Raw genomic sequence first — 24,096 nt, 5'->3', positions numbered from 1 at the left:
TGGTGGTGGGCAACAATAATCCACTGACTTGCCCTAAGGCACATATTCGCAGAATCATGGTAGCAGCGACGAGCCTCGAACCCGTATTATAACACGGCAACGGGCGCATTAATATTCCGTAGTGAAACCCGCCTTTCATCAAGTTGTTGGAGCGGTGTTATCGTAAAATAATTTAAAGTGATAGTGTATACTTGTCTTTTAAAATGCACAGCTTTTTCAGCAGATAGCAAATATACATACGTTGCCCTTATGCGTCGTTTCCTTATTATTATACATTATGTTTGCTATGACTCCAGGTATGTTGTATTATACACTTACCATTCCATGTTCTTTTTAGACCCATATCGATAGGTGTCATGGAAAATTTTTATTTCTGTTTGTTGATTTTTTTGTGGTTTGCCGCAACATCAGCAACCAATTCATCAAATTTCTACCCAACAAGCAGTGCCAATATACAAGATTGTCCTCGTAGTTGTGCCATTCCGTTAATTAGGACCGCAAATGGGAGAGAGGTAACGCAGACTTTTCAATAAGCCAGCAATTACAAGATTGTTATCTCAGTGTTTTTAAACTAAACTGAACATTTTAAAATTTAGCAAATATAGTTTGTAGAAAAACAAGCAGTATTCTTTTAAAAGCTCAAACCAGAAAAATCTAAGAACTTGAATCCCTATTAATGAATTTTTTTTACAATAAAAATAAGATTTGCCAGCTATTTTCTTTCGCGGGAGTTTCCCAGCGGGTAAATGTACCGGTCTGAAAATGTAAAATTCGGTTGGAAACTATTTTATAATGAATATATAGATAGACACCGAGTGATTTTTTGAGTTGGAATGACAATTTCTGATGATTTTTTTTGTGTTGTTTGTTTAGGAAATTGATTCATATCACACCTGTATGAACGAATGTACAGGAAGTTGGCCGCTTATGCAAGGAGGTTTGTATGTTTAATGTAAATTATTGGTAGTTACACAGCTGTTTAACGCTCTATTTAAGGCTAAGTAAGACATTTGTCTGATTTGTGTCTTTAAAGAAAACAGGTAGTACTGATTAACAAACAGCTGTTGGGTCTGGTCTATGGTGGCCTATGAGTGCCACCCTAATAAATAAATAAAATAAGAATATTACGATAAAAAAAAACGATAAGTAAAATGAAAGCGAAAAGTAAAATGAAATTAAAAAGTAAAATGAAATTAAAAAGTAAAATGAAATTGAAAAGTAAAATGAAATTGAAAAGTAAAATGAAAACGAAAAGTAAATTGAAAACGAAAAGTAAAATGAAAACAAAAAGTAAAATGAAAACGAAAAGTAAATAAATGAAACGTAAAATGAAAGCAAAAAGTAAAATGAAAACAAAAAGTAAAATGAAAGCGAAAAGTAAAATGAAAACGAAAAGTAAAATGAAAACGAAAAGTAAAATGAAAACGAAAAGTAAAATGAAAACAAAAAGTAAAATGAAAACGAAAAGTAAAATGAAAACGAAAAGTAAAATGAAAACGAAAAGTAAAATGAAAACGAAAAGTAAAATGAAAACGAAAAGTAAAATGAAAACGAAAAGTAAAATGAAAACGAAAAGTAAAATGAAAACAAAAAGTAAAATGAAAACGAAAAGTAAAATGAAAACGAAAAGTAAAATGAAAACGAAAAGTAAAATGAAAACGAAAAGTAAAATGAAAACGAAAAGTAAAATGAAAACGAAAAGTAAAATGAAAACGAAAAGTAAAATGAAAACGAAAAGTAAAATGAAAAACTTCACGTGGCCGAGACGTGCCAGTGCCAACATAGAAATCTTAAAAATTCTATCAAAATTACTTTTTATTTACTCTGATTTCTATGGAATGTCTTCTTTCATTTTAAACCTTCGTACTTGTTGCTTTAACGTACCGGTAGTTGTTTATTTATTCCTTGTTATTAGCCAAATCAACCCAACAATGTTGTTGCAATTTGTCATAACTTTTAAATCTAACCAAACATTCGTTATGCGTAGGCCTAATATTAGGAGTAGAACCATAGTAGGCTATCCTAAACAAGTAGTAATATAGGTCAACGCTTTGTTAATTTTTATTAGGTGAATTTTTGGTCTTGGGTGAACAAGTAGATATACCAGCCTCAAAAGCCTCATGTAAACAATAGTTCGGATCAGGTACTAAAGTGGATATCATTGCTTCGCAGATGGCCGACTAGTATACTAAACTATTACGCTTTATCTATGCAATGTACATTGTAGGTACTGGTATGGTACAAGACTACTAGACATAGCAGATTTAGATATAAAGAAATAATGTCAACTTGAGGTTATTGTATTTTCTATGTTTTGATATGGTTTATACTTAGATGTTAGACATAATAATGTAACATGGGCAGTATAGGCCCACTTAAAGACAGAAATATGGAACTAGGAAAATTTATACTAATCCGTAACCCACCCTGACAGCATTAGGTTTAAAACTACGGAATGCTCAGATTTTTACTATGCACTAACCCCTATGCAAAAATTTTAACCATTTAATAATATGTTACCACAGCACAGGCCTAGTAAACTTGTTAAGTGCCATTGCTGACATCAGTGATGGATTGGCAAAATGACGTTGTGTTGACTGGTGCATTGCAAAACTATGTGAGACAATCCATTAAAAGATTAGAAATACTTGATTTTGTAAAGCGTGACTTTCCTCAGTACCCATGGAGTCTAAGAACTCTTTGTCGAAGATTGAAATTTTTTAACATCACTTATATTGATCCAGCAATTGCAATAAATGATGTAAAGTCAGCAGTAACCAAAGAACTTGATGGACCTGGAAAGTGTTTAGGATATCGCGCCATGCATCAGAAAGTAAGGAAACAGCACCATATGAATGTACCTAGGGACCTAGTATATGCAATCATGGTGGAGTTAGATCCCGATGGGCTGGAAGCAAGAACACCAGGGAAGAAAAGGTTAAAAAAGGGTCATTTTAGTAGCAAAGGACCTGACTGGGTACATTCACTTGACGGCCACTGTAAACTAATGGGATTTCAAAAAAGTACTTTTCCACTAGCTGTGTATGGTTGCATAGACACTGCTAGCCGAAATCTGCTGTGGCTTAAAATTTGGACCGACAATTGTGACCCCAAATTAATTGCTCGTTGGTACTTTGATTATATTTATGAGACAAAATGTATTGCATCATATATGAGGCTTGACAAAGGTACAGAAACTGGTATCATGGCCACAATGCATGCATTTCTTCGAAAATCTCATATTGATGTTACTGATGCGAGTGATACTGTTATTTATGGAAAATCAACTTCAAATCAGGTATGTTGCTAACTTAACATTTTTTATTAATGCTTAAACATACCAGTGTCCGGTACTTAATATGATTTGGTGAAATCAGTTTCAATGTGAGCATAAAACATGGGGTGCAGTCTAAATATGTTTTTTTAACAGTAGTGGTTGACACTCTGTAATTAATACAATGGCTTTGTTTGTAGATTGAAAGATGGTGGAAAGAGTTACATGAACGCCTGGAAAAGTATTTTAAACGCCAATTAATGTCTTTGAAAGATCTGGGTCATTACAATCCTGACATAGCTTTAGACAGGTAACATGACGCAATTAAATTTTGCATTGCAATAGCCAATGTAGGATATTCATTGGAAAATGCAAGCATGCCCACTGTCGAGTTACAGGAGGTATTGCAGTGTATAATTCAGATGTTCCTGACTGTGTTAGTTTAACCCATTAATCCACTGGGTTCAGGCTATATTTGCTAATTGCTTTGCCCAAGGATACAAATGACTAAGCCACCAGTGGGTTTCTGACCCTACAACCTTTCGGTTGAATTCTGGCACAACAGACTATATGCAGCTGGACGATGTAAGTAATAACATTTATTTGCATTTACCCAAAGTAGAGCTTACAAAAACATTATTATTTATGTTTGTTAACAGAGATATACTTGCATTTGTGTATATACCAGTGCTGGAAAAGGAAATGAAAGTATTCGTGGATAACTGGAATACACATAGAATAAGATATCAAAGGGGTACATATCTTCCCAACGGCATTCCCAATCATATTTACAATTTTCCGGAAAACTATGGTCTTGAAAAATGTGGTAAATTATATTGTTATTCTTGCTCTGGTGTTCAGTACTAATAATAGTGATTCTCCAGGCCAGCATATAACTGATTCACAGCTAAAGGAAGTTTGTGAGGTTTCTGGAGTTCTGGATGTGAGAACCGACTTCCTATTGTCATCCCAGCGAAAGACTTTACAAGAATATATTCCTAACCCTCATCTCCTATCGGCAAATGAATGTACAGATGCTTACTTGTTTTTGAGAAGAAAGCTTGTTTCTCAGCTTACTAAAGAACCTGTTATACCATAAATATGTTTGTTTTTTTGTTTAAGTCTAAATACCAGAAAACTAAATTAAATTACCACTGATTTTATTTCCAGTTTTGCTGAAATTTTCTCGCAGAAAATATTCATTAAAAATGCAACAGTGAGCCACCATTTGTGTATTTATAATAAAACTACACTGTCATAAGGTAAAAAGAACATTAGTTGAAAAATGAAAGGAACAAGAGAAATTGTAAAAGGCAAATATGTACCGGGTACACAATATAACAAAATGTAGGTGTAGGAAATCTATAAAAGAAATACCATATTATAATAGATTATAAAAATATATGTACGGGTATGTTATCAAATAGTTAGATTTGTGCACCTGATTGTGAAAAGAAATTAGCTGGCTTATACGTAAAACTGAAATGCTTTATTACCGGTACCTCAAGCGTTTTGACAATTCGCCTGCTATGTATAATATTGATTTGCAAGCTTATTCTTTTTCAAGATTATTAATAGATCCTTAATTTATTGTTCACTACATCTTTAAATCCAAAGCTTCACAATAATCATTGCACTCGTGTTGTGCAACGAAGGTAGAGATTGCTCGCTGTGCTAGATTCCCTGCACAAAACAATAAAGTTCCATCTTCGTTTACATGTTTAATGGAAGCAATCTCTGGGTCAGTGTACACAGTAGTATCTCCTTGAATGTCGGTTAAAAGCAGCTGCTGGGAAGAATGCTGAAAGCTGAAATGTGCTAAACATACTGCTTTTTTACATGCTGTCGTTTCTTTGTTTCCACATACAGTACCATCATTCGATGTATATTTTGTAAATTTTCCATGTATATATTCTTCCAAGGTAACAAATGTGTCCTCTTCGCCGTCTGTAATTTTTCCGAAGTATATTTTAGTATATGTCGGTATATATCCAAATTTGCCTTTAGTCAGATTTTGTACTGCTTTGGCAAGTTGGGAAGTAAAATTTGCTGCAAGCATGTGCATTTGCACGATCTTGCGGGTATGGCCTTCAGGGGTTTGGTTTATTTCATTAAGTGTGTCCAATGTTTCTGGCAAGTATTGCTTTAACACCCAAGTACCAGGCAACAGCTTGGAAGAAGATTGCACCTTATATGCCTTTCTAAAGCCTCCTTGGCTAAAACTTTCCTTTTCGACCCGAATAATTTCCTCAATTTCAGTACTCCACATCATGTCAGAAATGTGAAACTGAGATAGTTTAATTTTTGTACTGGTAGCGTCCATAACGTTTCCTAATTTCATCATTTCTACAACCGATAAACTTTTGGGGATTGGGTGTTCCCTTTTCACACTAAATTCCACAGAAATTTGTTGCGGCTGAAGATGGTCAGTTTTTCTTCTTTTAATTTGGGGCAAAGAGCTTGATACCACAAGTTTAAACTTAGAATTTTCTTTACAAGCTAGTTCAGTTGTGTTAGCAATTGCTCTAATATGTACGACATTGAAGTTTGGTAATTGATCAAGTAAACAGCATGATGGACCTTGCTCCCCAGCTAAAATGTCACAGGTCATATCATCATCTTCAAAGGAAAAATGAGCATTACATGCCTTTTTTATGTTTTTAATGCTCAATTCATCAAACAGAAATGGAACAAACTCGCGAGCTCCTATTTTTAAATATTTTTGAGCCTTGCCTGATACTTCAGGGCTGCATCTTTGAATGGTAATGCATTTCCTATCTAAAATTTGCGAGTCATTCTTACCGGTAACCTTACGTTCAGGTTTCTTTGTTCTTTTTTGTTTCATCTCCTCTTTAAATTTGTTCCACATATCAGCCATTTTTGTTGATAATATCTTGTTTCAAAGCGCGTGCAAAGATTTAAAATGAAAGAAGACCTGCCATAGAAATACTACATGTAAGATTTTTGTGATGTCTATGTTGGCACTGGCACGTCTCGTCCACGTGAAGTTTTTCATTTTACTTTTCGCTTTCATTTTACTTTTCGTTTTCATTTTACTTCTCGTTTTCATTTTACTTTTCGTTTTCATTTTACTTTTCGTTTTCATTTTACTTTTCGTTTTCATTTTACTTTTCGTTTTCATTTAACTTTTCGTTTTCGTTTTACCTTTCGTTTTGAATTTACTTTTCGTTTCATTTTACGTTTCGTTTTCATTTTCATTTTCATTTTACGTTTCGTTTTCATTTTCATTTTACGTTTCGTTTTCATTTTCATTTTACTTTTCATTTTACTTTTCATTTTCATTTTACTTTTCAATTTCATTTTACTTTTCAATTTCATTTTACTTTTCAATTTCATTTTACTTTTTAATTTCATTTTACTTTTCGCTTTCATTTTACTTATCGTTTTTTTATCGTAATATTCTTATTTTTTTATTTATTAGGGTGGCACTCATAGGCCACCATACTGGTCCTATCGTACTCCTCTTCGCGCGTACTAGATGCTGTACCTCGTTTAATCACCGATCAAGTGGAACCAGATCAACACTTAATAACTCCTTTATTAGTAACTTGACAGTGACGTAACGATACGATAACGATAGCAGACTTTACGGCTCAATGCGTGCCGAAACATGGCGCATCCATCTTTTATACAGACGAGAGTTGTGAGAAGAAGGGAACACGTCAGCCTCCAGGCTTACCGCCAGTCACACATAACGCAACTACAGCTACAATGTCTGGGTATTGAGCATAGTTCACACACAATCTACAACGATAAATTCTGCCAGCAGCCACGCATCTTAATTAGGAAACGGCTAGGAAATTGTGACAGTTTCCGTTGTCAGGCATCGGTACGTGGACTCACACAATATCATTAAACAGTAAACATACTACATCGGTAAGTATGGAATTACAACGATAACATTATTATCGCCCGCTTTCACACGTCGATCACTACATAGGCATCCCCCGCACAAAATGTTTTCATATACAGTACTTGCAATCTGCGCGATCGTTCCTCCGGATTTTCGAACCTCTGGCATCGCGTTGATCGTTGTGATCTCGGATTCTATTGTTTTATGTTGCTTTACGATTGCCAAGGTCGCTGTTGAGACGTTGGGTTCTTGTCGTTCATGATCGTTGAACTGACGCCCGTTGTCATAGGTCATGAGGATTGACTTGTTTTTGTCGCGCAGTTGCTGATCTAGGGGGTGGGGCCGTGTAGTGTCTCCGTGTTACTTGCTGTCGACGTCTGAAAAATATGTCACATCGGTGAGAGCCTACCGAATTGGAATACGTTGCATAACCATAGCAAGGCCTATTACACACAATCATGACACACAGCCTCTACATCACACGGACGCTATACAAAAGTTGTACGGGTGAAAAGCATTACGAACGTATACGCAGGAACACAAAAATCTGGTACACCACGACACGCAACCGTAACATGTGCTCGGTGTTCTGGGTGGCGTCCCCCTGCCGTACATTAAAGCGCGTTTTAATTTTAATCGTTAGCAGGGGCGTTGGGGCTAGGGGGGGGGACGCCTTGGACTCTTCCCCGGACGGCGGAAAATATGGCCGCACCGTAAACTTTAACAACCCACATAGTCAGGAAAACCCCCCAAAAACACGCGAGGGTCAAGGCAGCCATGATCACACAGGTCCAAGCTGGGGAGGTGATGGAGCTGATCACGTTCAGAAAAATGTTTTTGGCTGAAGCATCGAGCGTACTCGAGACATATTCCATATCAGCGCTGATGGTTGGGTTTGAATTTGAATCCAGGTAGTGATAGAACTTGTTGTGGAACAGTTTGGCTTGACTTAACGTGGCTAGCATGGAGGTTAAGTCGTCCATTCCCCCCGCAGATTCCGGAAACTCGTTCATGAGTGATTCATAATCTAGCGTTTCATGCTGGAATTGAACTGGTGTCAGAGACGGAGTGACGTAATTGATTTTTGGGTCCACGTGTGAAAGCGTGTAGTTCTCAAAAAGATAAAAGGAATCGAGGATTTTGAACGACATCACCCTGCCTGGGTTGTATTTTTCGACGAACTTGACGGAGGCATAAACGAATCCGTCCCGGTAGAGTTGGCCTATACGCGGTTTTCCGGTGGCATCTCTGTAGCGAATAAGCGGGCGAGTGGCGAAGAGTTTGTGGTGCTTGAGTGACAGCATAATGGTCCCGTTAATTTTCTCACAGGTGATCTCGGTCATTAGATCACCCACCGTGATAGCGGCACGCCGACCGCCCAAGATTTCGCTCAGCACCTCTCCGGGATATTGCCTAGAGACGAGCGTGTATAAAGTGGATAGTAGTGATTGCACGGTACATTCTAGATAATGCACGTCCGATGTCATATTGCGGAGACTTTCAACCATGGTGTCCGAAACCTCATTTATCATGTTAGCTGTCGGATTTCCATTCCGGCGCCGCGACGCGACCCTGCCGTCACTCGGCAGCCAGGCAGCCGCGGAGCAGTTTGTCGGGACTATGATTAGGCCCGCCGCGTCGCACAGGGCATCTTTAGAATAACAAGCCGTCGTTTGGGGAGGACAAGTGGATTTGGAATGGATACTCATTCCCAATTCTCGGATTTCTAAGCGGTAAGGGCGGGGGGAGTCGCTGAAATGAAGGGTAAGGGTGTGGTTGCCCATGGGTTTGGTTTTCGGACAATCAATGAGCTTGGGCACCTTCCAGATATAGGTACGTGTACCAACCGTACAGAACCCGTGATGGACGTCGCATTTGCTAAGGATGCCCATCGGGCTTCGCAGCCGCTTGCGATTAGGGTCGTAATACCCGACCGCGCGCGTTATTTGTGCATTGTATATGGATTTTGTGACACTGTTGGGCCATTGGTATTCTAACTTGACCCTATTCGTAGTCGAGTACTGATTTCCCGCTATTTTGGTTAGCGGGCCATAGTTGGGAGCATTCAGCGTGTGCTTCCATTCTTGACAAGATCCAGGGGACGGGGCGATGCCCGAAACGGTTTCGATAGAGTGGGTTTTGCTTCCGAAGAAGAAGTAGGTTGTGTGGAACGTTGAAACGAAGGTTTGGCAGGTGTACATGGTTAACGGGGTGAGGTCGGCGGACGGATTGTAAACTTCAGCGTGGCAGGTTTTGACAGTGGACGGAATCTGTTTGACGCAGGGCGAAGCTTCGGGATGAAATACTCTCCTTTAAACAGAGAGTCATGGCAAAAAAAAAAGAGGAACCGGGCCGGCTAGGTCCACCATGCAGATCAACGCCCAAATTGTGGGGAACATTGTTAGTCGTCCCTAAACCGAATCGGAAGTCTAACTACCCGACCTGTTCGTGTGCGTGGGTATAGGATTGGTTCTGTCTCGTCGTCTTGTTGTTGAGTCTCCTCCGTAAAGTCTGATGGGGCCGGCAAGTTCTCAAGCTCGGTCGTCGTGTCTGGAACCGGCTCTGTAGGGGCAGTGTTTTCATTAAAAAATACGTCATCGGACGACAAATCAGCAGGAAATGAGGGCAGCCGAGCTGTCTTTATTCTATCGATAGAGACCGTGTTCGCTTGGCCGCGCATGGCAAGCGTGAAATATTTAGGACCTCGATCAAGTATTTTAAATGGCCCATCATAATGTGGGTACATAGGACCCCTGTTCGCTCCGCATTTGACGAAAACGTGAGTGCAGGAAGAAAGGTCCGGATCAAGGTGACTTCTAATCGGTAATTGTACTCTCCTGGTTGGGAAGCGTAGCGAAACCATGAACGAGGACAACCGAGAAGCAAATTCTGATTTAGGCAGCCCGTGGGAGTCGCGTTCGTCGACCAGTTCCAGGGGCAAGCGTAGCGTGGTGCCATAAACGATCTCCGCCGGCGTGCACGCCAGGTCTGGTTTAAACGAGGATCGAAGACCCAACAACACAGGGCCAAGGTTAGTGTGCCACTCCCCGGGGTTGTCGTAAGCCCTCAGAGCGGCCTTGAGAGTGCGATGAAACCGCTCGATGTTGCCGTTGGCAGCGGGTGATATGCCGTGGTGCTTATGTGCTTAGCCCCCAAAAAGGAACAGAGTTCGGCCCACACTTGTCCCGTGAATTGGGCGCCCCTATCGGTCGTAATGCGTAAGGGACAGCCAAACCTGGCCACCCAGTGTAGAAGGAATGAACTTGCTAGCGTACGGGCTGTGATATCTCGTATTGGGATGGCTTCCATCCATCGCGAAAACCGACATATGGCGGTGAGGAGGTAGGAACAACCATCCGAGCACGGCAGAGGACCTACTATGTCCACGTTTAAGTCGGTGAACCGCGACGTCGGTTCCCGGTACCTACCCAGAGGTGCGCGGTTGTGCACGTGTACTTTGCATCTCTGGCAAGCAATGCATGCAACGCACCAATCTCGAATGTCGGACCTCATATTATGCCAAAGGAATCTATCTCCAATGAGTTTTTGGGAGGTATTTACGCCTGGGTGGGACAAGGAATGCAGGGTGTCGAACACCTTGCGACGGAGCTCCGCGGGAATTATTGCCCGGAACGATCCGGTAGATACGTCACCAACGATGACGTCCTCACTGTCAGGGAGCGTGCGATTCACAACTTGTCGGTCGCTATACTTGGACATGTCGTTGAGAAATTCGGGACTGCGCTGATGGCGGGAAATTTCCCGAAGTGTAATGGCGTCGTTGGGGAAGGAGAGCGAATTGACCTCGATGCGCGAGAGACAGTCGGCAACTGAATTGTGAAAACCGCTAAGATGATCAATCTGTTTGGTAAACTGGGAGATGTACGATAATTGTCGCGTCTGGCGGGAGGTGAGTGTATCCCGCTTTGCGTGGAAGGCCCGGACGATGGGTTTGTGATCTGTTACAATATTGAATTTACGACCTTCTAATATATATCGGAAATGCCGCAAGGCGTCATAGATGGCCAACAGTTCTAAATCGAAAACGCTATATTTCTTCTGCGCAGAGGTTAATGCTTTTGAAAAGAAGGCTAGGGGTTTCCATTCGCCCCCTTCCAGCTGGTTAAGTACCGCGCCCATCGCGGTCAAACTACAGTCGGTCACCAAGGAAAATCTACCGTGCAGTTTAGGATGACATAACAGCGTTTCCGCGCTGAGCAGGGTTTTGATCTTTTGGAATGCGGACCGGGATTCAGGGCACCAACTAACGGGGACCCGATTTGATGGGTTCTTTTGTAGCTTAGCGTTAAGCAATCGTAGGGTTTCGGACGCGTGTGGTATGAACCGCCGATAAAAGTTCACCATCCCTAGGAACCGACGCAGTCCCGCGATGGTTTGGGGTAAGGGAAAAGCTCTTATGGCGGTCACGCGGTCTGGTATGGGACTCATGCCGTTTTTGGTGACGCGATGACCGAGGAATTGTACCTCGGCGACGCCTAAAATACTCTTCTTGGTGTTTATGAGCAGCCCATATTCGGAAAGCCGTTGAAACAGAACCTCCAAATGTTTTACATGTTCTTCCGGTGAGCGGCTCGCCACCAAAAGATCGTCGACAAAGGCGAAACAAAAGTCTTCCAGTCCGCGCACTACCTGACAGATAAATCGAGAGAAGGACTGGGCTGCGTTGCAAAGACCGAAACTCATGCGTTTATACGCGAATGCGCCAAACGGGGTAGTTATGGTAGTTTTAGGAATCGAGGACCTGTCCATAGGAATTTGGTGGTAAGCTCGTTCCAGGTCTAACTTAGTGAATACTGTGCGGCCATGGAGGTGGTTCGCGCAATCGCGAAGGAATGGTATTGGATAGGAATCCGAAACGGTCATCTGATTTAACTTGCGATAGTCGCCGACACAGCGATACGAACCATCCGGCTTTTTCACCATGTGAAGCGGCGAACACCAGGAACTATCGCTCGGAACGACAATGCCTAAGTCTTGGAGCTTAGAAAACTCCTTTCTAGCTATTTCCATCATTTCAGGGGAAAGTGGTCGTGGCCGACAAGAAACCGGATGGCCCCGTGTGATAATTTGATGCTTGACGTTATGTTTAACCGGAACGTGACGTGAAAATGGAGAAGTCAGGTCAGGGAACTTGGACAGAATATCGTTAAACCGCTTGTCCCCTTGCATACGGGTGGTTGTTCGCCGCGGAACTTTATGTGTCCCGGCGGTGGCTCAACCGTCGAGCCGCGGGATTTCTGGTCGTAACTGGTCTCGAGGGAATTGACTTGCGGAAACGTCCTCGCGTTCCCACGCTGGTGAGGCCTGGAAGCGCGCGACCGCTGGAAACCAGAGTTATAATTCGAGATCAACCGTTTACCATACACATCCACTAAGAGCCGGTAGTGGCTGAGAAAATCGGCTCCCAGAATCGCATGTTTTATATCACAGATATGAAACGTCCAAACGAATGATCGGCCCATGTCTAGATTTAACGCGAGCTTAATTTGCCCAAAGGCTCGAAACGTCTTACCAGAGACGCCCTGCAGTCTCAGAAACTGTTGTGGGTTAAAACGAGGAGCGTACCATAACGGGATGATGCTTACGGCGCTTCCAGAATCACATAAAAAAGGCAATCGAAGGCAATAGTCAAACACGGTGAAGGTTGGGGGCGATTGAGAGGAAGTCCGGTTAACACGCTTCACCGCACACGTGACGGACCAGGCCCGTTTTTTGCACGGTCCTGCCAGCTGCAAGGCTGCACGCAGCTGTACGCGTCCTGACCATATCGAGCATGATAAATACAAAGATCAGACGGAGGAAGGCGGCGGTCAGCCGGATAACGGGGTCGAAACGACTGGTTCTGATTGAAACCCGGTTGCCAAGAATTGTACCGGGGAAACCGAGGGTTAAATCTGGGTCGAGACTGGAAGGGGGGCGCAAAATTTGGCTGGGCCAAACGAGATCGAGACCGAACATTACCGTTGCCTCGCTGAGGTGGCCCCGAGTGGTTTGAATCGACTGGGGTATCCGCGGGCGACTCTCTATCCTGAAAAGCTGGATACTTCCACGATTGCACGGCGTCCGTCAGTCGCTCAATGCGCCGCTCAAAATTGTCATTAATGAGCGTCTGGCTGTTGATTGAGTTAGCTGATTCGGTGCTGTTGGATATGTGGGCGGACGGGTTCGCAAAAGAGTTGGGCGCCTGTAACATCATTATGTCGTCGGCTTTTGCAGCCAGCGTTTCCAGGTTCGACTGGGTGTATTCAAGACCAAGAGTGCGTCTTACGTCATCCGGTAGCCGCTCGACGAACAATTTTTTTAAGAGACTTTCGGCTACGACCCCATATTCCCCGTGGCTGCCCAACAGGGATCGCATCTCGCTGAGCAACTCGCTTGGCCGCCGGCCGTTTAAGCGTGTCTCGTGCAGTAGTTTGTTAAAGCGCTGTACCTCGTTGCATTCGTACAGTTGCAGCAGGGCAGTTTTGAGATTGGTATACGGAGCGTCCACGTCTCGGTTCATAATGAAATGACCGACCCTAGTGACTTGATCGGGGCCGAGGGCTGAAATAGCATGCGTGAATCGCACGTGCTCGCTAAAAACGCGATTGGCTTCAAAAATCGATTCAACAGTGCTTAACCAGAGACGTACTGAGGAAGGCCAAAATGCTGGTAGTTTGGGTTTTAGGTCAAGCCGTTGCTCTCTCTGTATCGGCTGATTTTCTGCGCCGCGTGTGGCCACATCTGCGTCAATCCCGCGTGGGTAAGTGAAATGCTCGCCGACTCCGGTGGGTTGCTCGCGCGCGTTATTACCCGAAAATTCGTGTGAGAAATTACCCTTAGGCGCGTACCCAAAAGGATCACCCTGAGCACCGTTACCACTTGTAAACGGATTCGAGCTACTAGAGGGTGAGCTACTAGAAGGTGACGAAGAAAAACCACTGGGGTTTGCCGGGAACCTTGAACGTTCCTCAGGTGGCGGCACCAGGGGCGACGGCAAAAATGTGGGTATGTCGCCCATAAGGGGCGTGGAATGCTTAGCCGCCTTAGATTTTGGGCGTTTCAGAAACGAAAGAAACTGGGCCATGATACTTAGAGCCCCGAGACGAATTTAAATTTACGATATTTTTAACATGCAAAAAGCTTAAATATGTTGCCGCACCGTAGAACTGTCTTCGGTAGGTCTTCTGTCTTCGTTTCTCGGTCGTCGGAAGGTCGTGTTCAGAAGGGGTCACCACTTTGTTGGGTCTGGTCCTATCGTACTCCTCTTCGCGCGTACTAGATGCTGTACCTCGTTTAATCACCGATCAAGTGGAACCAGATCAACACTTAATAACTCCTTTATTAGTAACTTGACAGTGACGTAACGATACGATAACGATAGCAGACTTTACGGCTCAATGCGTGCCGAAACATGGCGCATCCATCTTTTATACAGACGAGAGTTGTGAGAAGAAGGGAACACGTCAGCCTCCAGGCTTACCGCCAGTCACACATAACGCAACTACAGCTACAATGTCTGGGTATTGAGCATAGTTCACACACAATCTACAACGATAAATTCTGCCAGCAGCCACGCATCTTAATTAGGAAACGGCTAGGAAATTGTGACAGTTTCCGTTGTCAGGCATCGGTACGTGGACTCACACAATATCATTAAACAGTAAACATACCACATCGGTAAGTATGGAATTACAACGATAACATTATTATCGCCCGCTTTCACACGTCGATCACTACACAGCTACAGCATAAATACAAACAATTTAAAGTCTATTAAAGTAATACAATGCATGTTTTAACGATTTTTTTATTTTCACACATATTCAGGCAACTGTAGCATCCAAGATAGTGTTGTGGACTCTAACTTCAACCCTGTTTGTACACCAATAAGCGTGAATATATCTAAAGTTGAAGTTCATCTGCGACGGAGGTGGTTTACTGGAGGCCACTTTTTAGGTGATCCTGGAGTGCAGAAATTATAGCCGCTATTCCTGATATCTTCTATCGGTGCCACTAACATAAAAATTTAAACACTGTACTAACTAGACCCGAGCTCTACCAAAAAAAAAATAGTTCTAAAGAATATTAAAAATAAATTTAAATATTTTCCATAAAAACATATTTATAGAATTTTTCACAGAATCAGCTTCAGAAAAGGTAAAACGCTACTATTCATCAAAATTGAAACAATATTTTTTTCAAAAACCGGCGGAAAATAGGTGTTAAATATAAAAAAGTATGGTGATAACTAGAATCATCTAAACATTAAATTTTCGATTTTTTAAGCATACATCTATGTAGGTCACTAACATGTCATTTTCATCAAAAAATATTACTTTTTTTATTATAAATATATCAATATTTGTCAAAAAATGTGTTTTTAGATTCTTCTAATAATCCTGCTTTGAACACATCTTCTGAAGTGTCTTTGGATGTTGCGGCGATGGAATATGCAGTTGTATCGTGGCTACCGTGCCCAATTGGGTTGAGGGGTGTCACTGGATTTCAGGTATGCCTTCTAAGCTTTTCTATTTTCCAACATAAACTGTGGGGTAATTCCCAGGTCTCTTGGTATGCCACCGATAGGACTTTTTTATTGATATGCTGCAAACTGATTAGGAATGAATGGTTACAAGCGGATGTTTGCAAACCTATTTAAACTAAAGTGAATTTCATTCAAGAAATCTATGAACAAAACAATTACCCACGTTTTGCTATCAAATAAAAAATTTATTTTTCAAGCACAAACTTGTAAAACCTGTGGTGTCATTCATGTCTAAAACTTATTTGCATGTTAAGTGCTGCAATAAGATTTGAAATCTATAACACAGGTTCTCATACAACGCATAGAAGGAACACAAGAGGATACAGAATGCCATAATGTCACACTCAGACGAACCTTACAAGAAGGGGATGCCCAGGTATCGTATGCAGTAAAAGACTTTAAATGCAGTAGAAAACCAAAAGTGTTAGAAAAATATTCAAAACCACTTTTCTAAAGAGTTTTTAAAACTGAAGAATATGAAAGGTTAAGAATATATTAAAAATACATTCGTTTTAACGAGTTTTACTTTATATAACTGTAGCTTTTTTCTTGTTTAATAACATTTACTTAGGTAATGGGGCTTTGAGGGCCATGTTTGGTGATTTAGGTTTAGAGTGTTATTTTTATTCGAATGTTTACAGATTCGCCTTAGTGTGTTATCCCGCTTTCGTTTAAAGCAATCCAATGAATACAGGGTTGCAATTCGTAGTTTGCCCACACCTAACAGCGGTTATGTTTCGAAAACATTTAATTCAAAAAGTAAGAGTGTATTTTTAAATTATACTAAACAATATGATGTGCTATTGCATTTTACTACGGATGTTTTAATAATGGATTGTACTTTGTAATATTATGATTACATAGTATGTCTAAATCAGTGATTCTTAAACTTTTTTGTATGCTTTACCCTTTTAACAAAGATGGTTATCAGATTTACCCCCAATATGTAATATGGAGCTCATTTATTAAAAGCAAAAACAACTAATTACATCAGTTATATTTAATGCGACGGATGCGCTAGCTTTTTGGAAATGAGTTGTTTAATTTCTGGTAAAGACATGTAATTGGCACAATTTTTCTGTCCCGTCAACTGATGTGGATTTAGATTGGTAGCTCATTCACCCCCTAAATAAGGGGAATTTACCCCAAGGGGTAAATTTACCCTAGTTTAAGAAACGCTGGTCTAAATGTTACCTAATCTAGTATGGCTTATCTTTTTTATATGTTATTATGCTAAATTACCTTTAAAATCACATAAATTTACACCTGTGAAAACTGGTGTAGGCTAACTAAGATTAACATATAGATATTTTTTACCTTGCTTTGATTTCATAGTCGGATAAAACTAGTACTGTTTTAAAAATAATACTTGGTTTTTTGAATCAAACGACTAACTTAAAAGCAGTAAAATCAAGTAAAAACTTAAGTACATTTCACCTAGAGCAGAAATAGCACCATGATTTAGAAACATTATGGTTTGAACAACTTTTTGTTACCTTTTCTATATTAAAATATTGTTTTTACATTAAAATACTATTATTTTACATTAAAATAGTAATATTTCTTATTAAATTAAACTTGTTTCATATTTAAATACTGTTCTTTCATTTTAAATTATTATATTTTCTGCAATTTTTTGAAGTGTTTTTTTTATGTTTTGTAATACTTTTCTTCCAACTTTTTTAGGTTGTTTGGAATTGTATGGACTAGACTGCAGATGCGGTAAAAGCTATGTTTATATTCTATTAACATATTTTTAGGTGTCTTGGTTTTAATAAGTCATTAAGCTCTTTACACCCATTACAATGCAGCCATTGATATAAACCATTGCATTTCTGAACATATGTTTTCAACCAAAGTCATATAAACATAGTGACTGGTATTTGGACACATAAATGAATGTAACTTACTTTATCCTCGCATGGCCGGAAAACAACAGTCGTTATCACACAGGTTTAACACCTCGTGCCAGCTTACGAGTTACCAAGTATATGTTACTTTGTGGGTGATTGTTTTTCTGAATTTTTTCTTTTTTTTTTGTATGGCTGATAATTTGGACAACCCATTAGTGACCACCGGGTTGGAGCAATTGCTGTTAAGTGTCTTGCCCAAGGACACATACACCCACAAAGGTAGCAGCGTCGAGCCTTGAACCCATTATCTCTGGGTTAAAGGCAGGCGCGCTAACCACTATACCACGGCGGCATAGGACACATACTGCAACATATTTTGTTACCAACTATCTAACAACACAGGCAGAACCTTGGACTCATTACCACCCCCTACAGTGACTGTTGAAGGCTACAGTGTTACAATGTCAATTACAGTAGCACCTACTTGCTTTGCCATTGGTCGGTATGAAATTCAACTTGCATTCTGGAAGAATGGCAATCTTGATTGTGATGTTCCTGGTATATTCTTGAGTAAAACACGTTGGCGTTACGGTGTAAGCATAGATGTTGTATATTATTATATGTGAGATAAAACATAGTGTTAAATTATTAATACTAGGCGACTCGCGTAACATTCGGCCCCGTCTACAACCCCATTAGTGGTCGTTCGTACACTGGTTATTACCAAAGTTCTAATCAGAAGGCAACCGTATACTCACAGTACACCAACTTTACAGTTACAGGTAATTATATCCTATGTTTTATACAATCATAAAATCTACACCACAAAATTTAACATTGAACAGTAGCTCTTATTGAGCCCACAGGTTGTTTTTAGACTGCTAGGATTAGACCTCTGGCCTTGTGGTTTACTGCAAATTGGTGAACAATATTAACAACACAGACAAATATGTTAAAATAAATCTAAATTATTTCATGGCGAAACATGGGTTGTGTTGTGTCTACTAAAAAGGGTCTGAAACATTGATCTAATGTTCTACCATTCCCATAATAATCTCATATTAAATGCACGTTGTATATTTGTGCATTCATTTTACCTTTGAATATTTATTTGATATCTGTATTATGCATATTTCTCATTTTATTAATGGCCTTTTCAATATTTAAATACCAGTGTGCAATAAGATATACATCAGAGGTGGCATTCTGCCCTACTGACTAAACTAGTCGCCACCTTAATTTAATTTTGCTTTTTTTATTCGCCCAGACTAAAATTTTAGTCAGCCGACTTTGAACGGCTAACTTCTGTATTGAGTAATGCGAGAAACTTAGTCGGCTAACTAAATGTGAAAAGAGACCGACTAAAAAAACGGCAGTTAACAATAGTTACCGAGACCGACTAGTTTAGTCATTAGCCGAGAATATCATCCCAGATATTTAAATTATATATAATACTTTTTTAAGATATGTCTTTATTCTATATGGCTTCTTTCTCGAAAATATTTTTGTCGTTAATTTTAAGAAATCTCCTAAATAATGACCAAAGTTGTTATTCTTAACTTAATAACAAGTATAAATGCAAATTAGATTCATGTTTTTTTTTAAATTTTCTTGCTACCAAAGTTTATAACATCAAAAACACGATCCTGTTTATTATTTTAGATTACGATAAATCACAATGATTTGAGGTTTCTCATTTTAAAACAAATCTTTTATTTAATTGTTTGTTTCTCTATATTGGAAAGTTCTACTTTTTTCTTGCTGTCCTTATTTTCTGTACAATATCGATGGTACCTCCCTGCTTTTAACTCATCAATATTAAATAATTGCTGTTGGCTTAAAATATTTAAACATATGATGGCTATATTTGTGTTGCTTCAAAATTTAACATATTTTTATTGGAATATTGCTACTAAATCCGATCTATTTAATATTGCTACATAACCCAACCTGGAATGCGATATAATAAAACAAGCTAATTTACCAAACTATTTCGGTTTTGTAAAACAAAAAATGTCTCTGTTTTTACCGGTGTACATCATTTTTGCATTACAGCTTGGGAGCCACCCCGACCAATTATAGAGAGTCCAACCACTGGTATTGTAGACGTAAAGTTTGAACCAGCCAACTCTTCCTATCATATCAACCAGTATATGGTACGTTTAAATAGGCACGAACTGCAGGTTACAAATTACTCTACATTTGAAGAAAGAACGATCTCGGCTACAAACGTGAGTTGTTACTTGATTCTTTACTGTAAACTATGCGGTTCTATATGGCTGAGGTTATTACGGAACGCAACTGTTGAAGAGTTGATTGATTATGTAGCTAACACACGCTTATCGTCCGGCGCCGTGGCGTAGTGGTTAGCGCACCTGCCTGTTACCATTAGGTAATGGATTCAAGGCCCACCTGCCTGTTACCATTAGGTAAATGGATTCAAGGGAGGTACTTGACATGACTTGATAATTTCAATACCAACGTATGACAGTTTATAAAACACCAATGGTTTCATATCAGCATAGCTTTCCATAGTTTCAGCAGCCCTGATATAACTAACCATAACTATACGTACAGATAGAAGATGGTTTTCTTAAAGTTAGATACGCTGACCTAGAACCAGGTGTTTATAGTGCTCAGGTGAGTTGTTACATCCACAATGTTGATAATATTTATGTAGTGCAACAATGTCAGTACGTTTTCTCTATAGAGGATTTTAGGTTTTTCTTTTTGCGATGTGATTTAAATATTTTAAATATAATTCCTCCTTGTTAAGATTTCAATGTTCACACAAAGTAACGTACGTAGTAACTCGTAAGCTGGCCCGAGGGGTATGAAACACAACACCTGTGTTATAACGACTGTCGTTTTCCAGATACGAATAAAGCAAGTTACATTCATCATTCATTTATTCATTCAGGTCCGCGAAATTCGACAAGATGTACAATTAGTACATTTTATGCATTTTTCTCCAAATAACGTGTTATTTGCTGACGCTGAGTACGGACCATTGGAAACTTTTACCGTTCCATCTGTGTCCACAACACAAATAGCAAGCCATATCGACGTTAAATAAATCAATGTAGCTTTCAAGTTTCATCCTCGTGTGGCAGGGCAGCAACAGTCGTTATAAGACGGATTTTCTATTCCCACTTTGTGCCTGCTTACTAATTACCAAATGTGTCTAACCTAAACTTTGTTATTACGTACCCAGATATAAACCTTATACAGAAACAAAGCAATATATATTATATGTCGTGAAAAACATTAACCAATAAACAAATCATTGTGAATGTCTATACTTTGTTAAAAACAGCAGTGCTAGATATAGATAAACACCATTTTAATAGCGTTAGGAAAGATAACTCTAATTTACTTTGACGTACGATCGTTGGGCCGTAAAATAAGCCACCCTAGCGGATTGTGTAATATTAATCGGAAATTCAGGTAAATGGTTTGAAAATAAATTTTGAAGTAAAGCGTTAGTATTGTTTATTTACCGCATATTCAGTACAATTCTTATTAATATTTTCAGCCTATGGAAAAACTTTAAAACACGATTACAGTTAAAATATATACACAATTTAGTGATTGAAAAGCGTGGTGGTTACACTTATGATGTTGCCGTATCGCAGACAAAACGTTAGTTTAATTTGCCAGGAGGGCTATTTATAATATAGTACGGTAGGGGAAGACGGGACACATTTAACACATAATAACCAAATATCCTGATCGCGTTTTAAACAATTAACAATGATCTATGGGAGTCGTAAGAATACGGTTTTATAATTCTTTGAATGTTCTTTGTTTACTACCAAATGGGACGAGAAAGTAGAATGAGTAGGTGTCCCATATTCCCCCACCCTACTATATTACAAAATGCCTGGTACCAACAGCAGCAAATAATTTATTTTTCATTTAGTATTTTTTTTAACTGCGTCCTGGTATAACTTTGTGAGAATAGCGATCCCTTTTTCGTTGCATTTTTTGTAATATGACAGCGCTTCTATCTTTTTTAACCATGATGACGTATTAGGGAATTCCCCCATTACGTCAAAGTTTGCAAGTTGCAGCATAAATAGTGAACTTGAAGCATGTACGTCTGAAATAAAAAAGTTCTGTGAGTTAAAACAACATAATTGATATATTTATAGTATTATATGGTAACGAATACGTTTAGCCATAATATCCCATAAATTGGGTTTTGTTTTTAACAATTAACTACGCTCTTTTAGGGCTGAGGAAACGGTTATGTATAATCCTGTAACTAATTTTGTTCAATATAAAATAGGAAACGAGAGAATGCAAATGTGTCCCATTCTATACTATAATACGTGATAACACATAAGCGGTCACAAGGTTTATGATTTTCTCGCTATATTCTGTCTTTTCGTTTAAAATATTTCTAAATCTTTCCTACCGTAATCGGAGAGACAAATAAAGTTATTATAGTAGGGTGGGGGAAATGGGGCACCTTTAGCACATAATATCCTGATCATGTTTTAAACAATCAACAACGGTCTAGGACTAATAGGATTATGCTTTTCTAATTATTTGAATGTTCTTTGTTTACTGCCAAATAGTACGAGAAAATAGAATGAAAAGGTGTCCCATCTCCCCCACACTACTATATTATTATTTTGAAACAGAACACCGGTGCTATAACGACTATATTGTTGGCCCGTCATATACCTGCTATTGTGACGTTGTCACCACATAAATAGCTTTGTTTCGTCAACAATGTCTCGTATATCTGAATGGATTTGATGACGTCATCTTTAAATTCAACTTTTGGCAATCCTTCTCCGAATAAAACTTCTTTGGTATTCTGGGAACAAATAATTTGTTGGGGTTTATGTTATATAGTAGGGTGGGGGAAGATGGGAAACCCTTAAATTAACAGTCTATGCCCTATGGGAGTCGTAAGAATGAAATTTTATAATTATTTAAATGCTCTTTTTTTAATTTCCTTGTTTATTAAAATTGCCTTATTTTGTTCTCTGAATTATTTTCCTAGCGACAGTCGATAAAACACATTTACGGGAAAAAACAACAGAGTAGGACGGGGTAAGATGGGATGCCACACAGGATTCAAATATCCAAATCGTGTTTTAAACAAATAACAGCAGTCTATGGGAGTAGTGAGGAAACGGTTTTATAATTTATTGAATGTTTTTAGTTTACTACCAAATGGAACGATAAATTATAATCAAAAGGTGTTCCATCTTACCCTACACCACTATGTACCATCTTCCCCACCATACGACCATACATACCAAATATTTTTGCACTGTATCATAGATCGCTTCACTGACGTAAAGTTGCTGGTCAACTGATCCTCTAAGTTCAGGATCAGACGGATAAATATCGGACACCCCACCGCTCCCGTATTTGTTGCATAAGTAACACGATATAGCTCGACTGTATAAAAAATAGATTTTAGCCGGCGCCTTTCCTAAGCGTAACCGCTCCAACCCAGTGGTCACTAATGGGTTGACCAGTATTCATGCAGAAAAACAGCAATTATAGTTTTACGAAAATTTAGGGGCAGTTTGCCAACTATGGTTTAAATCGTATATATATGTTCCATGGCGTGCCACACGTGGTAACTTGTAACACAATTTAATACTCACAAAGTTACACACGTGGTAACTTGTAAGCAGGCATGAAATGTATAAAATAGGAAACCCGTTTAAAACGACCGTTGTTATACCTCGCCACAAAAAAAATTTTATTGGTCTCTTCGATTACGGTAGCGAAGATTTAGCAATGTTTTAAACGAAAAGACAAAAAATATAGCGACAAAACAGTTGTTAAAACACGCTTACAGGTAAAAACATAGTTACATTTAATTGGAAGAAAATAAGCGTGGTCGCTAGACCTAGCAGACAAATGAGCCATTTTTATTATTATTAACTTAAAATTCGAATAGAAACAAAAGTGTGCGTACAGACACGACCCTGCAAATAACATTCGCTTATTGATTGTTTACATAAACAAATTTTAAATTTACCTTTCTGCAATAGTATATTCTCCATCCTTTAGCACTGGTACTCTTCGCCGTGCGTTTAAAGCGAAAAATTCTTGACTTTGTAATTCCCCAGCCGCATAGTTAACTTCATGTATTTGATATTCTAACTCCAAATGTTCCAAAACCATTCGCACACATCTGGTTGGCGGACTAACCTCGAGACTGTACAAAACTAAACCCATGTCAACTAATTCGACTTATAACTTTGGTAAAATAGAAATTAAAACAGCAAAAAGAATCTAGTCTTATTTAAAATGGTAATAACTGTAGTTGTAAATCCATTTGCCACATACAAACAGCTCCAAATTTAAATCAGCATTCCTGTATTCTATAGCAAAACGAGCAGCCAATGTATTATATAACGAACTTACTCACAGCCTATAATATGTGCAGTAGTTCTAAATATTGATATAATAGGTCAATTGCACAACCGTAACCTATCGATGACAGATATGTTGACTTTCAAATCAACCGAATCGTTTAGCTAAAAACTGTGACGAAAATTTCGACTTCTGC

General features: G+C 39.3%; 4 protein-coding genes, 1 long non-coding RNA gene and 1 pseudogene across 7 annotated transcripts; 2 read left to right on the top strand and 4 right to left on the bottom strand.

The window, feature by feature from the left end:
- The first annotated feature begins 341 nt into the window (after positions 1 to 341).
- On the top strand, positions 342 to 20,842 carry LOC149726393 (uncharacterized). The gene is made up of 12 exons (XM_089890769.1): positions 342 to 512; positions 874 to 937; positions 14,979 to 15,107; positions 15,536 to 15,660; positions 15,983 to 16,072; positions 16,338 to 16,455; positions 17,383 to 17,418; positions 17,952 to 18,142; positions 18,208 to 18,331; positions 19,605 to 19,780; positions 20,127 to 20,189; positions 20,470 to 20,842. Exons 1-12 carry the CDS (start codon positions 357 to 359, stop codon positions 20,623 to 20,625), a joined length of 1,428 nt encoding a protein of 475 aa, XP_089746895.1. The 5' UTR covers positions 342 to 356; the 3' UTR covers positions 20,626 to 20,842.
- LOC149726397 (uncharacterized) lies at positions 1,504 to 4,499 on the top strand. The gene is made up of 4 exons (XM_089890772.1): positions 1,504 to 3,298; positions 3,475 to 3,584; positions 3,934 to 4,100; positions 4,159 to 4,499. Exons 1-4 carry the CDS (start codon positions 2,570 to 2,572, stop codon positions 4,371 to 4,373), a joined length of 1,221 nt encoding a protein of 406 aa, XP_089746898.1. The 5' UTR covers positions 1,504 to 2,569; the 3' UTR covers positions 4,374 to 4,499.
- On the bottom strand, positions 4,492 to 6,743 carry LOC149726396 (myosin heavy chain kinase B-like). Of its 2 annotated transcripts, none has more exons than XM_089890770.1 (2): positions 6,077 to 6,743; positions 4,492 to 5,893 (listed from the first exon to the last, which is right to left on the bottom strand). In XM_089890770.1, the coding sequence occupies exons 1-2, from the start codon at positions 6,150 to 6,152 to the stop codon at positions 4,872 to 4,874; spliced, it is 1,098 nt and encodes a 365-aa protein (XP_089746896.1). In that variant the 5' UTR covers positions 6,153 to 6,743; the 3' UTR covers positions 4,492 to 4,871. The 2 variants fall into 2 exon arrangements, with proteins under 2 accessions (XP_089746896.1, XP_089746897.1); XM_089890771.1 differs by having other exon boundaries at positions 6,089 to 6,743.
- On the bottom strand, positions 6,816 to 9,547 carry LOC149726395 (uncharacterized; annotated as a pseudogene). Its single transcript, XR_016386294.1, has one exon. The product of XR_016386294.1 is annotated as an uncharacterized LOC149726395 (transcript).
- Positions 15,468 to 18,272, bottom strand: LOC149726394 (uncharacterized). Its single transcript, XR_016386296.1, has 2 exons — positions 18,034 to 18,272; positions 15,468 to 15,762 (listed from the first exon to the last, which is right to left on the bottom strand). It is a non-coding gene; the product is annotated as an uncharacterized LOC149726394 (long non-coding RNA).
- On the bottom strand, positions 20,441 to 24,094 carry LOC149726392 (glutathione S-transferase 1-like). Its single transcript, XM_089890773.1, has 4 exons — positions 23,563 to 24,094; positions 22,826 to 22,970; positions 22,242 to 22,377; positions 20,441 to 21,651 (listed from the first exon to the last, which is right to left on the bottom strand). The coding sequence occupies exons 1-4, from the start codon at positions 23,760 to 23,762 to the stop codon at positions 21,464 to 21,466; spliced, it is 669 nt and encodes a 222-aa protein (XP_089746899.1). The 5' UTR covers positions 23,763 to 24,094; the 3' UTR covers positions 20,441 to 21,463.
- Positions 24,095 to 24,096: the final 2 nt, after the last annotated feature.

The sequence above is a fragment of the Ciona robusta genome, chromosome 12, assembly GCF_009617815.1.
Source record: "Ciona robusta chromosome 12, ASM961781v2".
Taxonomy (NCBI): Eukaryota; Metazoa; Chordata; class Ascidiacea; order Phlebobranchia; family Cionidae; genus Ciona; species Ciona robusta.
Note: the sequence above shows the minus strand (reverse complement) of the source record. Positions and strands in the feature narration are given on the sequence as shown.